The sequence below is a fragment of the Mastigoproctus giganteus genome, chromosome 1 (assembly GCF_048544385.1).
Source record: "Mastigoproctus giganteus isolate SK-2022 chromosome 1, ASM4854438v1, whole genome shotgun sequence".
Classification (NCBI taxonomy): domain Eukaryota; kingdom Metazoa; phylum Arthropoda; class Arachnida; order Uropygi; family Thelyphonidae; genus Mastigoproctus; species Mastigoproctus giganteus.
Window position 1 is genome coordinate 175,714,596 of NC_143575.1, and position 25,413 is coordinate 175,740,008.

At 38.8% G+C, this 25,413-nt stretch overlaps 1 protein-coding gene across 1 annotated transcript; it reads right to left on the bottom strand.

The window, feature by feature from the left end:
* Window positions 1-8,034: 8,034 nt before the first annotated feature.
* LOC150091290 (uncharacterized) lies at window positions 8,035-22,664 on the bottom strand. The gene is made up of 2 exons (XM_090383131.1): window positions 22,544-22,664; window positions 8,035-9,667 (listed from the first exon to the last, which is right to left on the bottom strand). Exons 1-2 carry the CDS (start codon window positions 22,555-22,557, stop codon window positions 8,236-8,238), a joined length of 1,446 nt encoding a protein of 481 aa, XP_090239257.1. The 5' UTR covers window positions 22,558-22,664; the 3' UTR covers window positions 8,035-8,235.
* Window positions 22,665-25,413: the final 2,749 nt, after the last annotated feature.

Sequence of the window (25,413 nt, forward strand, 5' to 3'; positions counted from 1 at the left end):
GTCTATGTTTGTGTCTATTTTGTCTATGTTTGTTTGTTTCTGTTCACACGGTTTACTAGATGCTGTTTGCTTTGTTTTTGAAGATGTTACTTCTGATTTCTGCTCTCCAGGCACGGAAGTATCCTGCTCTTTAGCACTGGATGTTTCTTGTGAAGCTGTTTTTGTCATCAAAATTACTTTACTCCAGTCTATAATTTGATTTAGAGGTATTACTACCTCCGTTTGAGTGGCTATAGTTTGCTGTCGTTTCGCTGCTGAAGCATAGGAACGTGAAGGTTTGGTTGCAAGTATTTGTTTTCTTGCTTCCGGATTTATTTTCCATTTTATTTTCTACTTTGTATTTTTGTATTTGCTTTCCCAATATCCACATTTCGCTTGTCTTCGAAAAAGCAGGGTGATTTCCGTGACAGTTTGGACAGAGTGGTGTAGAGGATGTGCAGTTTGCTTGATTGTGTTCTTTCGATCCACAGAGTGGACAGATGGGATCACTGCGACACATCGCCTGAGAGTGTCTGTATCGCTGACAGTTGTAACACTTTTGCAATTTAAATATCCTGCTTTAACTGAGTGGGGAAGAGAAGGATTGTTAAAGGTAGGAATATCTGATCGGGTTGGAGTGAGAATTCCGTCTTTCTTCATCATTATCCTCCTAACATGTACCACTTGTTGTTCTGTTAGTTCGCGCAGTAATTCTTCCTCTGAAACAGTCAAAAGGTCCCATTCGGTAATAACACCTTTCGATGTATTCAGGGAATTATGTGGGGTAATTTCAACTGGCAGTCCTGCAAAAGTTTTTGTTTTTAGCAATTTCTCAGATTGATGACATAGTGAGGTTTCTACTAAGAGATCACCTGATTGTAATCGTTTTATAATTTTTGGTGATCCAACCATGGACTCTATAGTCTTCTGAACTAAGAAAGGGGATAATTTCCCAACGGGTTGTGTTGATAACGAATGTATCACCAAAAAGAAAGGAACAGTAGGCTGAGAGCTGTTAATTTTCATTCTCTTAGCCTGAGACATGTTCAGATTTATTGGAGCTAACTTTCTCCAATCTTGTGTTGTTAGTTTTTTGGTCCATTTTAAACTTCTTTTAGTCCTGGGTGGTGTCTTTTCACCCAGGTCCTGCCCCGTCACGGGGAGGCAGGAGTAGTGCCACCAAGTGACCAAGCGAGTAAAATAGAAGGTTAGAACACAGAAAAATTAAGAAAGGTTACTTTCCTTTTTCCTTATGCTTTAAGAAAGAGAATTCTTATTATGTATTTGAATAACGAAAGAAAAAACGTGTGAACTCAAAGGGAAAAGCTTATCTCTCTAATCTAATCGCAGTAGAAGTCGCAGGGAAGATCACTTGGCCTCAAGATTCGCTTGACACCCGGGGCCACCGCTGAAAGTGTTTCAAACGTTTTACCTAAAGAATTAGCAATTTCGACAGGATTACAGATTTCTTTCCCTTTTAAAAGTAGAATCGTAACAGTTATAGCAGGATATTTTCCATTAATTTTTCTCACTTTATTCCAAACTGTTTTGATGTCTGTGGTTCTGTTTATAGTGGAGGCGTATCGGGACCATGTCTCTTTTTTGCTTATACGTTGCATATGACGAGCTTTAGCTCTTGCTCTTTTAAACTCTATCAGATTAGTTGTGGTTGGGGTTTTTACGAAATAAATTCCAGTATTTGTTCTTCTCTTTTTTGGCATCCCTACAGGCTTCATTCCACCATATTTTTTGGGTGCGAGCGGGCTTTGATAGATGATTTGGGTATGGCGGATCCTGCAGCTGCCATTATAATTTGAGTGGTGTAACTTACCGCAGAATCAATGGTTTGAAAATCTAAATGTGCCAGTGTCTGATATTTCATCTAGTTAGCTTTGTCAAACTTCCAGATTGTTTTTATTTCAGTTTGCGGTGGAGAGTCAGTTGAAAATGTGCATAATACTGGAACGTGGTCACTGTTACGTAGATTTCCAGTAACTGTTCAGTCAATAAGTGGAAACAAGTTTGGTGAGCATATTGAAAGTTCAATTGCAGAAATTGACCTGGAGGAGAAATGCATATATGTGTGACTGCCATTGTTTAACAACATTGAGTTGTGCCTTTCAATATTTTTTTCAATCAATTGACCTCTCTTATCAAGATGTAAAGAACCCCATAAGGGGTGGTGCCCATTCCAGTAACCCAAGATACAAAAAGGTGGTGGTAGCTGAGTGACTAAATCATCTAAATCAGCAAAAGTGTAGGAACGATTGGATGAAAGGTATAAGGAAACAACTGTTGTTGTTATCCCGACCCTGACTGGGGCAGCGATTGCTTCTAATGTTGTTTTCAGAGAGATAGATCTGAAATGAGTTCTGGAGTTGACTAGCAGTGTTACCCCTCCATGAGCTATATTAGAGTTCTTCCTATCTTTTCTAATCATTATATAATGTTTTATGCTTATAGATATCTGTTTTCAGATTTGTTTCCTGTAGGCAAAGAATAGCAGGCGCATATTGTATAATAAGATCATAAACATCATTTAGGTTGGCTCGGAGTCCGCGAGCCAACTCCATTGTGCGATTTTACGCATTATTGAGTATTATCAGGTGTATCTGTTTGCATCTCAAATAACCAGATTTTACGGTTAATGGCAAAGTTGGTGTACTGAATGTGAGAATCACTGTCCGAGTAGGAGTAAGTACTCCATCTTTCTTGATGAGTATTCTTCTCGCATGTATGACATTTTGATCGTTTAGTTCTTGAACGATTCTCTCTTCCTCTGAAACGTTAAGGAGATCCCACTCCGCTATTACCCCTTTAGAGGAGTTTAAGGTGGCATGTGGGGTAATATTTATGGAAATTCCACCAGGTGTAGATATTCTAAGCAGTCTTTCTGAGTGTTTATGTTCACTCGTCTCAACTAGGTCTCCAGATTGAAGCCTTCGGACCATTTTTGGAGGGCCAGCCACATTTTCAATACATTTCTGTGTTAAAAATGGGGAAAGCTTACTCAATGGGTTGTCTGTCAAGGAGTGCAGAATTAGAAAATGAGGAGGATTTTCAGTTCCTTCTTTTTTCTGCCTCTTTGCATTGGATGTAGCTATATCATCCCTGGTCGATGGAGCTGGATCGAGAGATCCGTAATTGTTTCTTCTGTTGCTATCGATTGTAGCTCCTTTTTGCCCTGGGAGAGTGAGTTTCTTCTCCCAGGTTACCGGCCCCGCCACTTGGAGGCAGGAGCGGTGCCACCAGTGACCAAGTGGTTGTAGAAGTAAGTTGTTTGTTATTAATAAAATATATATACTAAATAAAGAAAGGTTGTTTTCCTTTCTGTGTTCTTACTTAATACTTTAAGCACAGAACCACTGGAAGTAAATAAAACAGAAAACAAATAAAACTTTTTATTTAATAAGAGCACTCCATAAATCACTGAGAAAATCGCTTGTCACTATCGATTGGCACTCGGGGCCTGCAAGAAATTACTTGTACAATATCGGTTGGCAGGAAAGTTGACTGGGACATCGCTCTTTAATAAATAAAAAAAAGAAATAAATTAAAATATACTTTAATGATACTAGGCACCGAGTACACAAGAGAAAGAAATGAGGCATTTCATCCGGATTGTGTTCAAGGTGTTGTACGAGCTGGTGGTGCGTGAGGGATGTTTTAGGCATATTATAACTGTAATTAAGTTGGTCATCTGTTTTAAATATCAACCCGGATTAATTAGACCGACTTTACAAATATTCTGGATGTTTGGGTTGTGCCTTTTTCTGAAAATTTGAGGGATATTCATGGTTTCTATACACTTGTATTTCGGGATGACACCCGCCCCTTTCACAGGGCCTTGTTTTAGATTGGCAGGATGAATTAGCCAGCCAGGTCACCAGATTTAAATCTATAAAGAACTTACAGAATTATCTTGACGGGAAACTGAAAACAACAACACCATCCACGAAACATATGTGAATTATTTGCTAATTTTTTTTTGGACGGCTTAATAAATAATAAATAATATAAATTATTTAAGTGATCTAGTTGAATCCCTACCAACGACAATCCATGATGTGACTTATTTATACTAAAAGAGCGGTTGCACATTATTAATTGAAAAATTACACTGGTGACTAATTTGTGTTTGGTGTCTATAAAATAAGACCATATCCAATGATCCAATGGATTATTCTAAATCATTTTTGATCTATTTGCTGTACCTCCAGTGTATTAAGACTTACTTAGAATGTACATTTACAATAATTACCAATAAAATAATCCTGTTCAAGCCGCTACAGATCCTGTACACCATTCAAAAAGCTGTCCACATTTTAATGATTCCCAGTCACAAATCTGGTGCACACTACAATTGTTTTACAGGTGCTAGAAAGTCACTGAAAGCCTGCGATAACCTACGCTGACTTGAAAACAGCCTTTAGTGCATTCAGGATTCCGGCATCGATTCAACTTTTATAGAGTTATTTTTCCTTCCTTGGCTATCTTCATTAGCTTCTCAATGAGCTAAAATATTTCAGCTGTTGAGAATGCACATCGACTTGGGAATCACTTTCAATCCGAGGCTAGAATTTCACTCTCATTGAAACAATTCAAAAGAAGTCCATGGCGTGATGTCTAGCGCGAGATACGAACCGAAATAATATAATTAAATAATAAGGAATACAGTAATTACATCAAAGACGATAACATGAACCAAATGCGTACATAAGGACACATCTTCCCTGACTATCGCATTCTTTAGGTTGAAATCCAGCTAATAATCTGTGCAGGAACTGGAAAGAAATCTTTGAAGACTCTCCTTTCCCTACATCTCTGTAACAATTGAAAAATATTTAGCTAACTACATAGTGGAGAATTCCTTCTGACACCTGTCAGGAAACTCGTAAACTGCACTGCAAGACATCAGAGAAGTAAATCAGCGAAAGGTGGTCCAACTTGCTATTAGGACATGGTGCCAATAAACTAGCCAACCAATCTTCAAGGTTTGCCAAAAGTTTAGTTTAGTTCTTTTGGGATGTAATGTACACAATTACAAATACAACATAATATTTAATTTTGTATCTTTTATTCTCTTCGTTAACCTTTTTTTTTAAAGGTACGAAAAAATTTCTGTAAATTAACGTGCGTGTGTTTGAGCGAGAGAGAGAGAGAGAGAGAGAGAGAGAGAGAGAGAGAGAGAGAGAGAGAGAGAGAGAGAGAGAGAGATTGGTTCCGTTTTTAATGGCACATTGGTAGCATAGGCCACAGACAGAGAGAGAGAGAGAGAAATTGTTCATTTGCTCATAAAACATGTAAAAGCCTCATTGTACATATGTGGGAAGGAAATTGGGTTGTAATGCACACTTCTTGATAATCATTTCCCACAGTTACGTGATCACTGCAATAATTGTTGTGGCAAAGGAAAGTCTCATTACGTTAATGGAATGAAGTCCAATTAGGATTGTGAAAATATTTTCCATTTACAGAGAAAAATATTATGCTGATTAACTAACGAAATCTGCTGGTCACTGCCAATTATCAAGTCAGCAATAAACTTCTTAATTTGTGGTAAACGGGAAGTTGAAAAGGTTGTATTAAGATTCGATTCCAATTCGGTATGCATATAAAGCAGAGCAGTACACAGTGAGAGAGAAAGGGGGAAATAAATAGAATATTTTTATTGCGGTTTTCTTTTCAGTTTTGATATTACATTTGAATTAAAAGAATAGTGAAATTAACGTAGGAATTAATACTGGAATAAGAGGAATCTTCTTCCCATATAAGTCGTTCTGAAACTATACTTTAGGAGCATCGGCAACTAAGACCATGTACAGTATATTGTCTGTAAATTGTACTTTGCTCTGTGGTCGATTTTCTGTTTTCTGGACGAAAAATCCGAGTTTCCGGGAGAAAAAGCCATGCTATCCATACCTGAGACCGACTAACTCAGCCACGTTATGAAAAATACCCATAAAAATTCCTCCCATCATCGACAGGACTCGAGCTCAGGTCTTTTCCACCCGATGTGGGGGAGGACAACGATTCTACCAACTGTGCTACTCTCGAGGTCATTATCGAACTTCTTTAATTCACTAATAACATTCGAATTCAAGTTTTTCTTCAAATATTTGTCTCGGTAAACCTCTGACATTTCTATCACAGTATCTGTAGCAATCATACCATATCCAACACAATGTTTAAAAAAAAAAAGAATTGTTTATTCTATAAATTTTTTGTTTTGCAGCTAACAAAACAGTTCAAACTTAAACCAAAAAGTGAAGTGAAACTCTTTAATATACCGATAAGATTGGACTAACGAAGAACTGCTTTTTATCCCTTTTTTTTAAGTTAATTACAAGATCAAATGAGAGAACAACTAAATAAATGATTTTCTAGTAACCTCAAAACACGGAAATGATGCAGGTGCAGATGAAGAGGTTAATCCCGTTAAAGGATGACTGAGTGCTTGCCATTCATTCATTGATATCGTGCCCATCTTTCGCGTACATGTCTGAAATGAATCCTAGCCTAGACAAAACTATTATCCTGTTTCCAGGTCACACATGATGTCCTGAGACCAGAGGGATATTCCAGGAGTAGGACAGTGAATTACCACTTGTTGAATAATTTTATAATTTATATTTAAAGAATCCAAATTAAATTATCAATTTTAAAATTTGAGCCCAAAGATAATGCCATCCAAAACAATTTAATCGGTTTCTTTTATCTGTGTATTTTAATATAGCCTACCTGGCTTTGAATATTCCTTTAATTAAAAGAATGGACAAGGGAAATTTGATACTTCTTTTAGATCGTGGTTCTTTGATGTACACTCAGCTATGTTGGAAATTACTTGGGAAACATAAACTGCACTGCTAACGTATCCACCATCCTTGGGATTTTGGGAAAATTGAACCATACCTGCCATCCCCGTGTCAGGAATAGATACAGAAGCAAATCGATCAACGAAATTCGAAAATCGAAGGATTGAGCTCGGTGCCTTCCAGAGAGCGAGAGTAATACAGGATGCCATATTAACAATCTAGCTCTTAGTGGCACTGAAAAAAATAAACTGTAATGGCACGAACCTCAAAACTCCAGATCGACTATAGCTAACGTAGTCACGAAATGAAACATCATGGTGCTATTACATCTGTAAAACATTCGGATTTTGCAGACTTCACAGAAAACAAACTTCACGTTTGCAATATTAGTCTCTTCTTTTCTGCTGCACAACCAACCATGTTAGTTTCCAGAAAAATTGAAAGAATATATTATGGATTGACGAATCCTCATTGTACACGGTCATCCAAGCTGATGGCCTTGTTTGTTGTTGTTGTCGTTGGAATGATGTTTAGTGACACAAGCTACTGTGACGAAACTGTGTGTGTTCATAGTGTATTTAATACATCAGACCTATTGAATTATATTGATGCATATATGCCAATATGCTTCAAGAAGATTTAGAGAGGCCTTGTTTATGTCCGGCGGCTTTCTGGAGAAGGTATTTACCAGAATGTGGTGGGTTCCAACTGGATTTCAACATGGTGGTAATTGTTTCATGTGATTTGAACTTGAATCATTGATATTTGTTCCTAATATAATGAATATCATGTGGTACATTGATATTCTGGACAATACCCTCATTATTCCATTGTGGCGGTAGCAGTATGGGGAACGGCCCTTTTCTCTTTCAGCGCCACGCCATGCTACAACACAGCCTGCGGTGACCTGGTTAGGAGATATGGGAATGAAACAGCACCTGAATGGTTTCCCAATATTCCGACCATAAAAATTATAAACTAGAATGATTATTCTCATTTTTGTTTGTACTTTACTAAAAAAATTCCTGAAAAAAGTTACCAGCCCATTACATTATCATCGAAAACTTGTTTTCACTCGTAAATTATAAACAGAATAATAGACATTTTAAACGGATTTGTTTAGTTTTTTTATAGTGTTAGAACATAGTTGCAGGTTATTTTAATTGAAAAATTATTTTAAAGAAATATTAACTGCATAACAGTCTACAATTGTTTATTATTTTTTTTTTTTTTGGAGTGGAGCTGATAACACTTTGCACAAAGGTACCTCACGGAACGTGACCTTCACATGGATATTACATGATTATTTACAGCACTAATGAAATGTTATGGAGCAAACTGTTTCATGTCTAATCCATCCTATAGATTAGCTGTTTCCATCTGGTCAGAAGATAGCCTGATATCGATAAAAGAAGCTTCTGTTCTAACTTTTAGTACACTGTTAGTTCTTAGGAATAAATAGAACAACAACAGCAGTATTATTCAAATTACCATTCACATCCACTGATAGATGATTGGAAGGAACTACGGAAGAAGCACGAGGGGGTTCCGTAAGTTCAGCAGGCTTCAAAGGAGCTTTAGTGGGAAAAAGACCTTTTATCGTTGATGCGTTTATTTCAGTGGTCGGAACTTTAGCAGTTGAAAGGCCTTCAACAGATGGACTGGTTGTTGGAGCTGCTTTTGGATATAAAAAAGTGGTAAGTTTCTTAATCGATGATTCTGATTTAATTCCAGTACACTGACCACCAATGTCCTGCTCAAACTTTAAATCGATGAGTTCCTCATTTTTGAGTTCTATTGGTCCATAGCAATAACTTGTATTCAACAGAGCTTGATAGAAAATGTGTTTCTGGTCAAGGAACAATAAATTAAGTCCGCAGTTACAGTAAAAGGAATTATTAGCTATTACTATACTTATTTCTCGGTCAGCGTCATCAAATGAATTGGATGTGGGAAAAAGAGAGCCAGGTTCTGCTTCTTTTATTTTGTTTGCAGAAAAATTCAAATTTCCCGTGACGTTTAATGACTCCAGGGCATTCCGTTTAAATAATTCCACATTGCACTTTTCAAAAGCAAAGGACTGCACGTCTGCAATAATCATATCGGCACTCACTTCCTGGAATGAACATCCAATAAATTCCAGAGCAGTTATTTTGAGAAGATAAAAAGAACTTTTATGTGTAGTCCTAAATGAACAACTGGAGAACGTCACAGTATCGGCATTATCTATAACTATTGCAGATTCGCTCAGCGTTCCAAACTTGCTCTTCTCTATCTTAATTTCTTTAACATTATTCAAAGCCAATGCACCGGGTTCTAGTATTCCAATAGTTGAATTTATCAATTCGAATGTTTCAATATTCGTAACTCCGCCAATTGCCCAATGAGGTAGTATTTCCATCGAAGCATTAATAATTGATATCAAGCGGGCATTACTAAGACCAGTAAGTCCATCTGCTGTGATGTTCAAGTGGCCAATATTAGTCAGCTGAAGCACCGAAAAACTCAGAATTGGACTCATAGCGAAAGAGTGCACGTGTAATTCTTGAATATCAACAAATTCCATCAGATCCAACTTCAAGTCTTCAATTTCACCAAATTCACGATCTGTCTGCAAGATTCGGCTAAAAGGATGATAAAAGTTTACCTTTCCACATCCTGCGATCCTCACACTCTGCACAGATGTATCGAATGTTGCGGTGAGTATGAGATTTTCTCTTCGCTTACAGGAACAGAATACTTCTAGCTCTTCACAGGAGCACAAATCTCGGTCTGGACAGGAACCATCCGTCAAAATGGCAGACGTTAAGAAAGTAATTAAAAAGAGAAAATAAACGAGACAAAATGTATGCTGTGCCATAGTGGGAGTCTCTCTGAAAATAAATATAAAGACTGCTTTATTTCTTCAAAAATTTAAAACACTACAATTTAGGCAAATATTAATAAAATATGGAGGGTTGTCTATTAAAAAACAAACATTTGTTCCAGATTAAGCAGTACTAATGTAAAGTAAATTAATGCTTTTGTTAATTACTTATAAACGTATTTATTTATTTATTTATTTAAAGTTACTTATAAGCATGCTTATTTGCTGTTGTTAAGAAGAAAAGTAGTGTGCTTATTTCACTATTATTTGCGAAAAAACCTTTAAACTGATTGGTTCCAATTATTGTGAGTAGCAGTTGTTTTCTTAAAGAAAAGAATAAACATGGTTTATTCTTTTCTTTTCTTCAAAAGAATAAAAATGGTTTATCAAAGAGGTACACATTAAAAATATATTTTCCAAAAAAGAAAAATAGCATAGCAAAAGAGGTTTACTAATTAATGAATTATTTATCGTACCCAGATGGTTGATATTTAGCATCTTCTTCGTGATATGGAATATTATTTGCACCACGTTGTTTTAAAAAATAAATAAATAAATTTTCTTACCCTTAGCAGAGCTTTGTTTATTGAGATTAAAGAACGTTTAATATTTATGAAAAGCCTCCATGATTTATAATTTAGTAAAAAAAAAAAGTCTGAGGAATAAAAAGGGGCACATTTTCTGATCTGTTGTCTCCAATTATATTGTGATCCACACTGCAATAGAAAAGACCTAGAGGAGCCTATTTTGGGCTGTATTGAGAGCTCTCAAGCTTAATTCTAATGGACACTCTTTATAACAGAGTATGATTTAATCATGGTATAAAGAGTAAGCAATTATAATTACTGTTCAAATATATAAAGGCACTGACTCGTTCAAATTCGTAATTGGAGTTTCATCGTGTACTTGACCCCAGTTAGTCAGTTACACCAACTGCTTTTCGAACCCATCAATGGACAGAAAGCCGTGCAGTTCATTGTCTGATGAGATGAGCATCTAGTTAATTTAAGGATTTCATAAGTTTAGAAGGTGTAGAGTATGAACCATACATATCGTGCACTAGCAGTGAAAACTAAAAATCCACCAACTTGATCCTATTGCGGTATGTATACTATTTTCAGTTTTGGCTAGGGCGAGATTGTGGAACTGTTCGCTGAATTTCTATGACGGAAAAGGTTGCCATGGTTTTTCATCCAACCAAATCAGTCAAACCGACTATAGGATACATATAGTTTAAAGACATATACAGATTCATGTTAAGCACCAAGACAGCTAAGACATCAATATATTGTGTTTATAATTGCGTTTGTTCTTCAATATTTTTGCTGGATGACAGGCCCTAGTGTCCGAGAGATAAAATCTATGCTGCCTCATTCGAGACCGACTAATTCGTATTCGGTGGGAAAAAGACCTATTTGAATGGGTTTGAATCCGGTCAAGACGATGGGGAAGGAAGTGGTATTATGGGATTCTTTTCACACCGTGACTGAGTTATTAAATATCGAGAAAATATTTTATTTTCCTCCCTCCCCAACCTCTGGAAATCTCGTTTCTTCATTTCGCAAACCTAGTACAGAATGCCTAAAAATTTCAGGCTTCTGTTATCAAAGAACCTTCATATTTATTCTTCCAGTCAATTATATTCAGCCAGTTGCACAACTTGCGCCTTAAGATAACTCAGCACCATATTTCATCAATTGCTCGGAATTGAAAAGCGCAGCTTAGCTTAGAAGAATTCACAAATTCATTGATTTGAACAACTGCACAGATTTAATTTTAAATAAAGTCACTGAAATCAGGAAATGAAATCATATCAGGAAGCAACACAAGCGAAATATCACGAAGTTAGCCTTCCTCAGCGAGTTGTATACTAGTAAAATCCAATATGGTTCAGACAGAATATTTGGTACAGTCCAAAGTGGAATTGTTTGGTTAAGTTTTGGGGATTGGTAACGTATGTGTGATCAAGATTTTACTTTCTGATAGATGTATAAAAAATACTCCTTCCTCGTATCAGTTGACCTAATAATCTTTCGAAAACTGGTTTAGAATCTCAGTTATCCCGTATTCATATTTCCTCACCGCTGCAGAAATTTTGATATCAATCCTTTGCTCTTCAAAAATATCACTTATTTTTCAGATCACAAGAAATGCGCAATATAATTCTTTCATGAATATTGCTAATACTTCGTGAACTTACCTTCGTGAGTGACATTCACAAACTGGGCTTGTAAAATCTGTGTAATAAAATACACCAATTAATTACTTTATGATCTCACCAGGTATAGCGCAAAAGGCAAAGATTTGTTTCTCTCGTAAGAAAGGTGCTTCTTAACTGCTAAAGCTTTTTACGTGTACAGAAAACAGTACAACGTTTCGTAAAAAAAGCAAGCTTTTTCACATAAGAAAATGAATTATCCCAGCTTTAAACCTAATAAATATATTAATAATAAAAAATTACTGCCTTATTATTTAAATAAATAAAACTCTCCCAAGTCGTACATCCCATTCTGGTTTAATCAACTAATTATTCTGTTTTTCTGTTGCCGTGTAATTGAAAGAAAGCAAATAGCAGAAAAGAAACTTTTTTGTTAAACTACTTACCTTTCTACCGAAGTGACTAAACACCTAATGTGAGCTTTGTTACTGTAAATCCAGACAGGAGGAAGTAGAGGTTCGACTATGTACGCCACCGGAAATACATGGCTGCTCGTTTCCTTTGGAATGTTATCACTTCTAACAGTTTTCCCTGGTGCACAGCTTCCTAAATTACTGTACTTATAATGAAGGAAGGAAGGAAGTAATGGAGGAATTTATATGAAATATCAGAGATAGCAGCTTAATATTTTAAACTTTAAAACCAGCAATCAATATTACACCACAAACTTCAATCCATGAAGGGGGGGGGGGGATACCAGTAATCTATTGAGTTTGGGATCAAGAACAATTTTTCGCCTGGTAATTACCAGCAACATGTACACACCTAGCCATGTTTAATATGAATCAACAGACCTCATCATGGAAATTTCGTTTCTAAACATTTAGTCTCTTTATTCACAAAATTTTCTGTGAATAAATTATGCCATTGTATAAAGTACGCTTTAATGTATTTTACTTCAAAAGCCATCTTTATCGTGATTATTTAATTAATAGTTATTTAATATCAATAATAAGCAGAGATTGTTTATTTTAAAAATACCGCTGTTGGATTACATCCTAATTTAGTGACGATTGTGTTATTCGTCGAGCACGGACCAATTTTAAGCAACCTGATCGTTGCAGTCACAAGTACACTCATGGGCCAAAACATTATGATCACCCCTGTCTCCACGAATCCACGCATCCCACAGCACCAATTCGTGGAAGCAGGAGTAGTGTTTGTCAGTTCGAAGTTCGTCAGTACGAAGCCTGTACAATGGGGAAAGAAAAGGACCTCGTGGAGTTTGAATGGCGAATGATTTTCGGCACTAGAAAGAGGGGGATCATTATCTCAGCAACAACTACCCAACGTGCCGAGACGGGGAGACCACTATTGGTTTACAGTCGAAGTGTACTTCATTCCAGCAGTAGATCATAAGGACAGAGGACAATCCAGTTGGTTTAATCTAAACTTACAAGCAATCATAGCGCAGATAAACGATTCCGAGCACACGATCCAACTCACGCTCTTGAGGGTACAACTACGGAGTAGGCTACTTGTTCATCTACCTATATTGATCGACTGTCATCGATACATCTGCCTGCAGTGGGAACAGCATTTCTAGACATTAAAAGCCAGGAAATGGGTCGTCCGATCCGAAAAATAAAGGTCCCCACTACATCATGCCGATGGACAGTTGCGTATTCAAAGGCGAGCATGTGAATAATTTAGGTTTAGGTTTTATTGACGCATTAGCAACTCAGGATATGATGCGCCAAAACCTGGCCATGGAAAAGATTACAATTAAAAGATTTCAATGACCTAAAAAATTAGCATTAGCATTATCATTAGCATATTATGCAAGAGAACAAGCTTATACAGCATCAGCCGAAAAAAAAAATCCCATTTCATACAACCTTTCATACCATTCGCTCTAAACTTTGTCCAGTTCTTCCTTAAATTTATTTAAGCTATCAACTTCCGCAACGACAGATGGAAGTTTGTTCCAGCAACCACCCACCTGCTGGCTAAAAGAAACTTTCCAAACATCTATTCTACAACTGTTCTTGCTCAATTTTAACTTATGTCCCCTGAGGTTCGTAATCTGAGAAAGAGAATGATGATTTGTTTTTTAATGTCGCATTGGCAACTGTGGCATTAATGCGCCAAATCAAAAAATAAAGCTAATGTAAAAATATTGGTCAGTCTAAAATCAGGCTACCATGTCAAAACGGTAAATATGATACCATGGTTAAAAGCTATATAAAAAGTATTAAAATATAAACTTAAATCTTTGTATCTAAATTGATCGATTGTAAAAAGTTAAAAACGTCAGACATGTTGTCTCTGTCACCTAAAATCTGACTGAGTGTAAATGGTTCAGCCAGATTATTAAAAGTTCTACAAAATGCTTCTCTGAAGACAGGGCATTCAATGATCCATATATTATCCTGTGAATCTTACAATCAAACCAACACCACCGTCGTTCTTAGGACCCTCGATAACCCCTAGAAGAAAGCTGTCTATTATTCACACACAGGTAGGTCATCCACTCTCAGCAAAAAGGAATGTGTTAGATGACTATGACCTATGCGGAGCCGAGCAAGAACAACTTCCTCTCTTCGAACCCTGCGTAGACTGGACTGACATTGCGTGATTACAGGCTTAATATGAAGTAGTTTATTTGCGGTCTGTCCATGCCAAGAGTCTTGCCATTGGGAATATAATTTAGAGCGTATTATTTGAACTCAACGGCTATTTCAATTGCATGCAACTCTGCAGTATAGATGCTAGTTTCTTCTGGGATCTTAAATGATAATGTTTTTTGAGGAAATATGACAGCAGAAAAGATTCTGATAAAGATTCTGACTTCGAGCCGTCTGTATAGATGGGCAGAAAGTCAGAGTACCGCTCCCTATGTGATGCAAAGAGTTGGTAGACAGATGACTGCGTACTAGCCTTCTCCTAGATCTTAAGGGAGAAGTCACAAGTTGGAAGATGTGCATACAAGGGTGGAAGGAGTTGCCTTGGTGACTGGGCAACGTTGTCTACCGTCATGTTTAGTTCATTTAACAGCCCTTGGATCCGAATACCAAAAGGTCTGTTGGCAGTCCGACGGGTGTTGTAGAGGTTTTCCCAACGTGGCTCAAAAACTGATGCCCACGTGGGATGATCGGGCAGGGATTTCAATTTAAAGGTGTATTGTAAAGACAACTGCTTACGTCGAAGAGATAGAGATGGTTCGTTTGTTTCAACGAAAAGGCTTTGGACAGGAGAAGAGCGAAATGCTCTTGTGGTTTTCCGAATGGCCTGATGGTGGACTGGATCTAACCACCGAAGTACGCTATCTCTAGCAGATCCATAAACCTTAGACCCATAATCGAGTTTGGAAAGGACAAGGGATAGAGACGAAGAAGGGTAGACGGATCTGCGCCCCATGAAGTTGACGAAAGGGCACGAAGAATGTTAAGCCCTTTAACATACCTCGTCCTAAGCTGGCGAATATGTTTAAAAAATGTCAGCTTCTTGCCGAAAATAAGTCCAAGGAATTTGATTTCTGCTACGATTGGAATGTTGTTTTGTCCAAGCCTTAAATCTGCTTCAGGATGAAGGTTACGTTTGTGACAGAAGTGTACACAATCGGTCTTCTGTGATAAAAATCTCAACCCATTAGCCAATGACCAAGATGTAAGGTGATCAATGGTTTTCTGCAGTTGCCTTTCAATGACCCTCATATAGCATGAATGACAAAATATAGTAAAGTCGTCAACATAGAGGGCATTGTTTACCGTGGGTGAAAGTTGTTCTGTGATAGAGTTTATTTTGATTGCGAAAAGCGTGACACTTAGAACGGATCCTTGTGGGACTCCGTCCTCCTGATAAAACTCTCCAGAGGGTGTGGAACCTAAACGGATTTGAAAATGGCGATTCGAAAGGAAGTTTTTAATAAAAAGAGGGCAGTTACCTCTAAGACCAAAGTTATAGAGGGCTTGTAATATTCCAAATCGCCAGGCTGTGTCGTACGCTTTTTCAATATCAAAGAAAACTGCTACCAGATACTCGGATTTAATAAAAGCGTCATGAATGTATGTTGCAAATCGGATTAAATGATCCAAAGTGGACCTGTCTCTTCGGAAGCCGCACTGGGTCCTGGAAAGCAGACCATTTGTTTCCAAATACCACGCAAGGCGGGCACTGACCATTCTTTCCAGGATCTTGCACAAACAGCTTGTCAGAGCGATAGGACGATAGTTACTAGGATTTCTAGGATCCTTTCCAGGTTCTGGGAAGGCAAGAACGATGGCCTTTCGCCAGGAATCCGGAAACTGTTTGTTAAGAAAAATTCTATTAAATAAAATTAATAGGTGATTTTAAGATTGTGGTGACAGGTGTTTTATCATTTCGTAGTGGATGTCATCTGGACCCACAGCACTTGCACGCGTGAGAAAGAGTGCTGCATTTAACTCTTCCTGTGTAAAGGGCTTGTTATACGGTTCAAGCCCTTTTGAAGAGAAATTTCTCACGTTTCTCTTTCAGGACCAAAAACTCTGGGGAGAATGCTGTTATTGCAGAGATTTTTGCAAATATTTCCACTTGAGTATTTGCAATCGCAGTTCGGTCTGCAATTGGACATCCATTGTGCTCGAGGATCACCAAAGGGCATGGTGGGTATTTTCCCTTCATTTATCCCAGACTACTTTTGAGCTAGCAGTCTGGGTTATGGATGATGTAAAACGGATCCAAGATTTCCTTTGGCTCTGACGTTGGATATAACGTGCTTTTGCACGTGCACGTTTAAATGATATTAAATTATCGGTCGTGAGATATCGGCGGAATATACCCCAGGCTTTGTTTTGTGCCTTTTTTGCTGTTGTACATTATGAATACCACCAAGGTTTAGGAAATAGTGGAAACCGGCTGGATATTTTTGGGATTGCAATTGCAGCTGCATGGACAATATTTTCTGTGACGTACGGGACTGCGTCATTGATATGCTCCTGACTAACTGTAGCGATGCCAAGAGTTTCCAGATGTTGAAAGGAATTCCAGTCAGTCTGATCCATCTTCCACCGCGGTAAACTAAATGCTCACACGGCCTATCACTAGTTAGGGTGGTTATCACGTGGAAGTGATCGCTTCCATACGAGTTTTCCTCCACCTCCCAAGTAAGTGAAGGAAGAAGAGAAGGAGAGCAGACAGAAAGATCAATGGCAGAAAACGTACGGGTAGGCATGTGGAAGAAGGTGTTTGTTCCCACATTTAGGAGGCAGACGTCATCGTCAGTGAGCATATACTCTATGATTCGTCCCCTTCTCCTGATGTTACCACTATCACACAGAGTGTTATGTCCGTTAAAATCTCCAAGAAGTAACAAAGGGGGAGGCAATTGCATGATGACATGCAGAAGTAACAAAGGGGGGGGGGGCAATTGCATGATGAGATCATCAAGGTCTTCCTGGAAGATGTCAATATCAAGTGGCAAGTAAACAGAGTAAACGGTTAATAAGAACCCCACTGTAAGGCGAATTGCTTCAGTCTCTGTGCTAGTTGTAAGTTGCAAAGGCTGAAAGGGAATCTGGTTGCTCACGAGGATTGCAACTCTCCATGAGCAGGACCGTCCATAATTCTGTCCTTACGAATGATGGTAATGTTATGCATGGTGGGGTCATCATTTGCCTTTAAATAGGTCTCCTGTACACAAAAGCACGCTGGCTTGTGCTTTTGCAGAAGTGCCTTGATGCCATAAGTATTTCGCTGGAATCCACGACAATTCCACTGTAGGATTTTAGCCATCATTTTGGCTTGGTGGGTCCATCAGGCAGCTTCCGAGGTGCTGAGAGCTTACTTTTGTCAGTCTTGGATTTTTTTTTCTCTTTTGGGGAAGAATGGAAGCTGCCCTGAGTTCATTTCTTCCTCCGTGAAGAGTTCCAAGACTGAATCGTCCTGTACCTCCTTGTTTTCGACATCCATTTTTTCTTGCCCTGACTTGGGCTGTAGAGTTTTTTGTACTGTTACTTTAGTGCTCGCTTTTGATAGTGCTGGAGCACTGGGAGGTACCGATATTGGAGTGGAAGCTCACTGAGATTTCTATGCTGGTTTTTCTAAACTTCGTAGATAGCAGGCGATGGGTGTGAATGACTCTTTCGGTGGTACGGTCATATCCGTTTGAGGCCCAATCGAACCTTGGATACCTTTTCGGCGTATGTTGCTTTACCGCTACTTATTGGTTTAACTGCTTTCCTGGCCTCCTGGTATGAGATCTTAAGTTCTGCCTTTAGTCGTTGTATTTCCTTTTCTTCCTTCCACCGCTGGCAAGCTCTTGAATACGCAGGGTGTTCTGCATTGCAGTTAATTCATGCCGCTTTCGTAGCTGAGCATCCAGTTATTTCGTGGTCCTTTGCACCACATCGAGCGCATGCAAGGGAACCACGACAGACCATTTGCGAGTGTCCGTATTTTTGACACTTGAAGCATCTTAAAGGGTTTGGTACATATGGCATTACTTTACAGTCAGATATCCAGCTTTAATCTCATTAGGAGATATTGGCATATTAAAGGTAAGTATCAAGTTTCTAGTAGGCACTAAATTCCCATCCCTAAGTATGAATATTCTCTTGGCAGCTGTCATTCCTTGTGGTTGAAGTTCAGAACAGATTTCTTCTTCTGACATTTCCATAAGATCGCACTCGGAGATCACGCCACGAGAGGAATTTAATGTCTTATTAGGGGTAACTATAATCGGAATTCTCCCGATAGAGGTGGCGCGAAGAAGTTGTTCTGAGTGCTTTTCGTTTTTTGTTTCTATTAAGATATCGCCGGAGCGTAGCCGTTTGACTGATTTCGGCGAACCTGCCAACCTTTCCAGTCCCTTCTGAATAAAGTAAGGCGATATCTTTCCAATGAGTCATTCAGATGTTGAATGGATAACCACGAAGCGTGGGATTGGTCCGGTTTTTCTTCCGTTCTTGGCCGTTTGGCTGCATTAGTCATATTCCGTTCATCTGTATTTTGACTGGTAGGGATCGTGTTGCGGCCCCAGGAGAAAAGTTTGGAGTTTCAGGGTTCTTAAGTGTTTTGGAATGGTTCAGTGCCCCGGCTCCCCACCCACCACGGAGCCTAAACGGGACGCCCACTACCCGGCAAGCAAAAAGTGCGCTCGGGAGTGGGACGCCAGGACTACCCAGACACTATACCCGCACCTCCGCCAGCCGGAATCCTGTCTCTCGGACCGTTGGAGTAGGGGCATGGCATCGACACGGTTGACCCTTGCAGGCGATCCTACTAGCCGATTTATCCTGGTCTAGCCATCCAGGACCACCCGTCTTGTCGAAGCAAGGGCCAAAGTGGTGTATTGAAGCTGGGCCCCTCAACCACCAGGATCTCACTTTACGAATTTCCACGGGTCGCAGCGCATGGCAAGCACGCCGGATTCCATAGCCTGGAACCTAGGCTGTGGACGTTGGATCCGAGTGATGCTAATCTGGAAAACTAGTGGCGTCACTGGGCGGTCCCCTCACCACGTACAGGTGCCCACGTCGAGGGGCTGAGAAAGAGGAAGAATCTCATCAACATTGAACCTGCTCAACCCACTCAAAGACTTATACACCAAAATCAGTTCAACTCGAAGTTGGTTAGTCTCCAGACGCAGCAATTTACAGAATTTAAACCTTTCTTGGTAAGAGCACCCCTTCGTTCCACTCACCAATCTTGTTGCCCTTCTTTGCACTCGTTCTAACAACTCTAAATCCTTCCTAAAATGAGGTCTCCAGACCTGTACGCAGTACTCAAGGCGTGGCCTGACCATTGCTTTATACAAAGGAACAATCACCTCCTTCTCCCTACTAGCAAAATTCCTGTATATCATTGACAACACCCCATGACCTGCTTTGGCAGCCTGTCTGCACTGACCGGAAAACTTCATATCTGACTGCGCAATTACCCCAGGACTTTTTCATCCTCTACCACCCCGAGTGTAGTATCTCTGTGGTTACTGTTACCCATATGCAGTACTTTGCGTTTGTCAACGTTAAACTTCAGTTGCCACTTCTCTTCTCAGCCCATGTACCAAGCTTTTCTAGATCCTGTTGCAATAACATACTGTCATTAACAACATTTCCAACCTTTGTATCATCTGAAAACTTGGACATTAAGCTTAACATATCTTCAGCAATATCATTGATAATATACAAAACAACAATGAGCCCAACACCTAACCCTGGAGAACTGCACTAATATACCTCTTGATATAATTAGGTCATTATATCAAGAGGTATAACGATGAAGCTATATCAGCGGTATAAAAGGTACATTTTTAAATAAGACCAAAGATGACTTTAAATAATTAAAAACGACTGAGACATGGGCAGGTGAATAGCTGCAACCACACTGCAGTAGTTGGACGGAAACAGGCCACTGGCGGTGGTATCATGGTTCGGGGATGTTTTCATGGAAATCACTGGGTCCTCCACCCCAAATGAACACCTAAATTCTACTTCTGCATTGTTTTGGACCATGAACCATGGACCATGCAAATGGACCATGGTCCATTGCATGGTCCATTTCTTTCTTCGCAAGAAAAACAGCACTAGAAATAAGTGCAAAAACTTATGGCGCTAAAAATAATTATGTTTCCCAATTACATTTACTTGCAATTGTAAAACTTAGCTTGATCACAACTCTCACTGCAATTTCCAATTAAACTTTCCTAAACGAAAATACCAAACTTTATTTGCATAATTCGCCGGAAGTCTACAAAACTCGGAAATTTGAAATTAAAACGTTCAATTTCCTCCTTAAACTCATTTCAGGTGTTTAAGGTTGTGTAAATTCGAGCGTATAGAATCCACACACTGATTAGTATTTGCATAAACTGAGTAAGCTCTTCCGGTTTAGCCTGATCTCTGATTCTAGCCAACAACTTCTGACAGTTCCCTTGAATTGTGTGTGTTTAATTATTTTCCCAAATATTTATTAGGCTGCTCTCTCTTGACAAGTGAATAATCCATCAGACACGAAACTATCATTAATATTTATTAAGTCCCTCTTTTCACTGTATTAAATGCCACCGCAGTAGATGTATAGACACGTAACTTCGGTGGTGGGTGTAGATAAGGAATTGTGCTGAGCGTGCTTTGTTTAGGAAAGAAAATTATTCGTCGTGCGGAGGTGTGGAAAATTAGGCCCTCACTAATAAGGTCTAATATAGATGAATTTTCAACATCTCACTGCTATTTAAGCACTTAAATCTGCTGAAAAGCATGTCGTTATGAAGCGAACCCCCAATTAATAGAAATCCTGCAATATTTTATCTGAAAATGCTCTTTCATCAAAACATAATAAGATAATAAAATCCCCGTTCCTTCTATTTGGTTCGCTTTTTACAGATTCTTAATTAGAGACAAAGCTCCGTAGTGAGCAATCTTATTTTACTTTGCTAAGTGTGCTTAGCCAACTAGGAGACCGCATCAGCACCGCTGATTTTCGTGTCGATAAAATAAATACGTACAGATCAAAACCTGCCAAAAGAATGTCAATGTTTTGGAACATGCACTAAGGGCAGCACTATGGCTTCTGTATATTGTGTAAGGTGAGTGTGTTTAAGCCAGTAAAATTGTTGATTTGCTGCATATACTCTAGTATACACTTATACAGGCTGGCTTGTGCACTCTAGTGTACATTATATTGGCTTGTACACTCTATGTAAGCTTATACACTCTAGTGTAAGCTTGTACACTAATATATGCTTGTACACTCTAGTTATAGGCATGTATACACTTGTATAGGCTTGTACACACCAGTATACACTTATATAGGCTTGTGCACTCTAGTGTACATTATATTGGCTTGTACACACTAGTATATGATTGTATACTCTAGTATATGCTTGTACACTCTAGTATAGGCATGTATACACTTGTATAGGCTTGTAACTCTAGTATACATTTATACAGGCTTGTGCACTCTAGTGTACATTATATGAGCTTGTACACACTATTATATGTTTCTAAACTCTAGTATAGGCATGTGCTTTTGCACTCTAGTATATGTTTGTACACTCTAGTATATGCTTGTACACTCTAGTATATAATTGTGCACTCTAGTATATACTTGTGCACTCTAGTATAGACTTATATAGGCATGTACACTAATATACACTTGTGTAGGCTTGTACGCTCTAGTATACACTGTAGTATATGTTTGTACACTGTAATATAGCTTGTACACTCTATTATATGCTTGTACACACTAGTATAGGCTTGTACACACTAGTATAGGCGTGTATACACTTGCATAAGCGTGTACACTCTAATATAGGTGTGTGTGTGCACTCTAATAGAGGTGTGTACACTCTAATATATGTGTGCATACATTCTAGTATAGGTGTATATAGACTCTAGTCTCCTGTATTCATTCGTATATAAACTCTGAATACATTTGTATGCACTCTGAAAGAAATGCTTTAATATTTTCAGTTTTTTAGGTGTGAGATGTATTTTGAATTAATTGGCAAAGAACAAAATTAGTCAAATTGGCTACCTGCAAAAATCTTAATGATTGCGTAAATAATAAAAATTGAAGACAGCAACACATGTCCATGACGAAATGCGATTTCTTTTACAACAGCAACGTTATATCAAGAAAGGCATTTTGGATAGAAAAAGAAAGCAGAGAAATCTTAGAAGGTAAAAGGTTTCTAGGCGCTGTTGAGTCGATATATTGCAGTCAATATAAGAGAAAGAATACCTTGTAGGATCCATTTTCTCGGGGAGATTCCCTGTTACTTTTTTTTTTTTTCGTCTTCCCTTGGGCAGAAACTGTCACAGTGTCAATCGTAAATGTTGTAACTGCCATTCACTTGTCCACGAGGCCTTTTACTGCTTAAACATTATAATGGAAGAAAGGAGCTTGGGAAAAACAAAATCCGCAAGACGCATCTATTTCCACGCTTTGTAAATACACTTCAGATAACGTATCAGTGACGTGTTTTAGACGCGTTAATTACACAAGTATGTCACGCTAGCCTTGGCGAAATGTGTTTAACTTGTCAGTGGTAGAAAAGAGGAGTGGAAGCTGCTTTCATTGTAAACATAGGAAATGGGGTAAGAGAGGTCTGCTTAATACCAAGTTATTGAGCAGAAAGAGTTCCATCTGCAAGATCACAATATCGTAATTATTACAAACGTATGCACCATGTATGAATTCCAAAACAGAAACACAGAATTCGAATTTCATCACTTATTATGTTTGCTTCATCGCCAATAATATGGTTTGATGTCATCGGTTCTCGCAGATATGTCAGGGAAGACAGGAAGGATGTTCTGTCCTGTTGATACTGTAGGCAGTAAATTAGAATATGTTTCACTGATAAATGTGCTGAACAGTGTGGACACTGAGGAGGATCCTCTCCTGTGAGTAGATGGAGGTGAGTCAGATACGTACGCCCTATTCGTGCCCGTGCAAGTACCACTTCTTCTCTTCGCACTGTTTTGGTGCTAGAGTGCCAAAGCTTTCGGTCCTGTTTCAACTGGTAGAGTTTATTATTGGTTTGGGTGTGCCATAGATCTTTCCACTGCGCGAGACATGCTGTTTGTATGATGTGATTGTAGTCAGAGGCTGGAACATGGACGGAAGTTAAATCAAAAGTCGATAGATTTTTAGCAGTTATGTCAGCGAGTTCGTTCCCCCTTTATCCCCGAATGCGCTGGGATCCAGCAAAAAGGTCACTGATTGATTACGTTCTTCAATTTGCAACAGGAGACCTCTGATTTGATTTAACGCAGTGTGAACCTTGTAGGAGGAATTTTGCATTGCTGTAGTTGAGCAGAGCGAGTCCGAATTTTGCATTGCTGTAGTTGACCTGAGTGAGTCCTGCTGGTGTTATTTTAGTGGGTTTGTTTCTATGGAGATTTTGCAGTGGTGGATTAAAGAGGTATGTATGGCTCAATAGGATGCTGCCAGCAACTTTGTATTCGGGCTGCATACTTAAGAAGCAACGTTTTTCTGCGGAGGTAAAGAGGGGGCTCATTAGCTTCAATATATAAACTATGAGTAGGAGATGTCCTGAAAGTGCCAAGTGCAATCCGCAATGTACTATGCTGGATAGGATCCAGCCATCGTAGTGTACTCTTACAGGCAGAATCATAGATTGGAGCACCATAATCCAAATGGAATCTGATCATGCTCTATATAAGAGCAGCAAAGATGTACGGTCTGCTCCCCAAGACAAGGCAGATAAAGCTCTTATTATGTTCAGCTTTTTGAGGCAGGAAGTACGTACAAATTTAGTGTGCTCAACGAAATTTAATTTCCTGTCAAGGATTAATCCCAAGAATCTGATGTTGCTAGTCACTGGAATGGTATTTGACATCTGAAGTTCAGGATCTGTATGCATTTTCCGTTGATTACAAAAGTAGATTGCAACAGTCTTCTGCTGTGATAGACGATAGCCATTTAACCTTGACCACATTTGGTCTTTATTCGGGGATATCTGCAGTTGCCGTTCAATGGATCTCATGTTCTGAGAATGGAAATAAATAGAGAGACCATCGCGTAAAGGTAGATCTGAACAGTATTTTGAAATTCTTTTGTGATGGAATCGATTCTAAGGGCAAAAAGGGTTGCACTCAGTACAGGCCTTGTGGCACCCCTTCTTCCTGTAAAAATGTCGCAGAAAGTGAGTTCTGATATCGAACTTGGAACGAACGATTCTGGAGAAAGTTCCTAATGAATATAGGCAGGTTGCCTCGTAGACCAATAGCATGAACGTCACTGAGAATGCCACGACGCCAGGTAGTATCAAATGCTTTCTCTATGTCTATGAAAACCATAACAAGATGTTCATTTTTTACAAAGGCTTTACAAATTGCAGACTCAGCTTTGATCATGAGATCTAAGGAGGACCTGTTCTTATAAAAGCCATGCTGATGATTACTCATTAGGTGTTCTGATTCGATGATCCAAACGAGTCGATTATGAATAATTTTTTCAAGTAATTTACCCAGACAACTGGAGAGGGAAATTGGTCTGTAACTGTACGGACTGGTATGATATTTTCCAGGTTTCAAAAAGGCAAGAACTGTGGCATGATGCCAAGAGCTGGAATAAATGTTTTCCAGAAATATTAGGTTATAGTAGACTAGCAGTATTTGTAAATTTTTTAACCAAGGTTTTGTTACATGATATATAAGATATTCCATCTGGCCCAGCGGCACTGTTGCGTGTTGTTTTAATGGTGTTAGTTCAGAATATTGAAGAGGCTGGTTATACGGAAGGGAAACTGAGGTTCGAAAGTTGATGGCACGTTGCTCAGTCGTGGTCTTTATTTTCTGGAAATCCGGAGGATACGTTGATGCCTCTGAAACTTGGGCAAAGGTTTTGCCCAAGGCATTTGCTATGTCCTCAGGAGCAGAGAGTTCTTGCTCATTCCATGAAAGAATTTGTGAAGGGTTGGTTGGAAATTGGCCGGAAATCTGCCTAATTTTCTTCCATATTAACCTGGAGTTAGTGTTTCTATTTATGGTAGATGCAAACCGAATCCAAGAATTCTTCTTGGCTTGCCTCTGAATGAGACGTGCTTGTGTCCTTAATTTCTTGTAGTTGATAAGATTAATTGT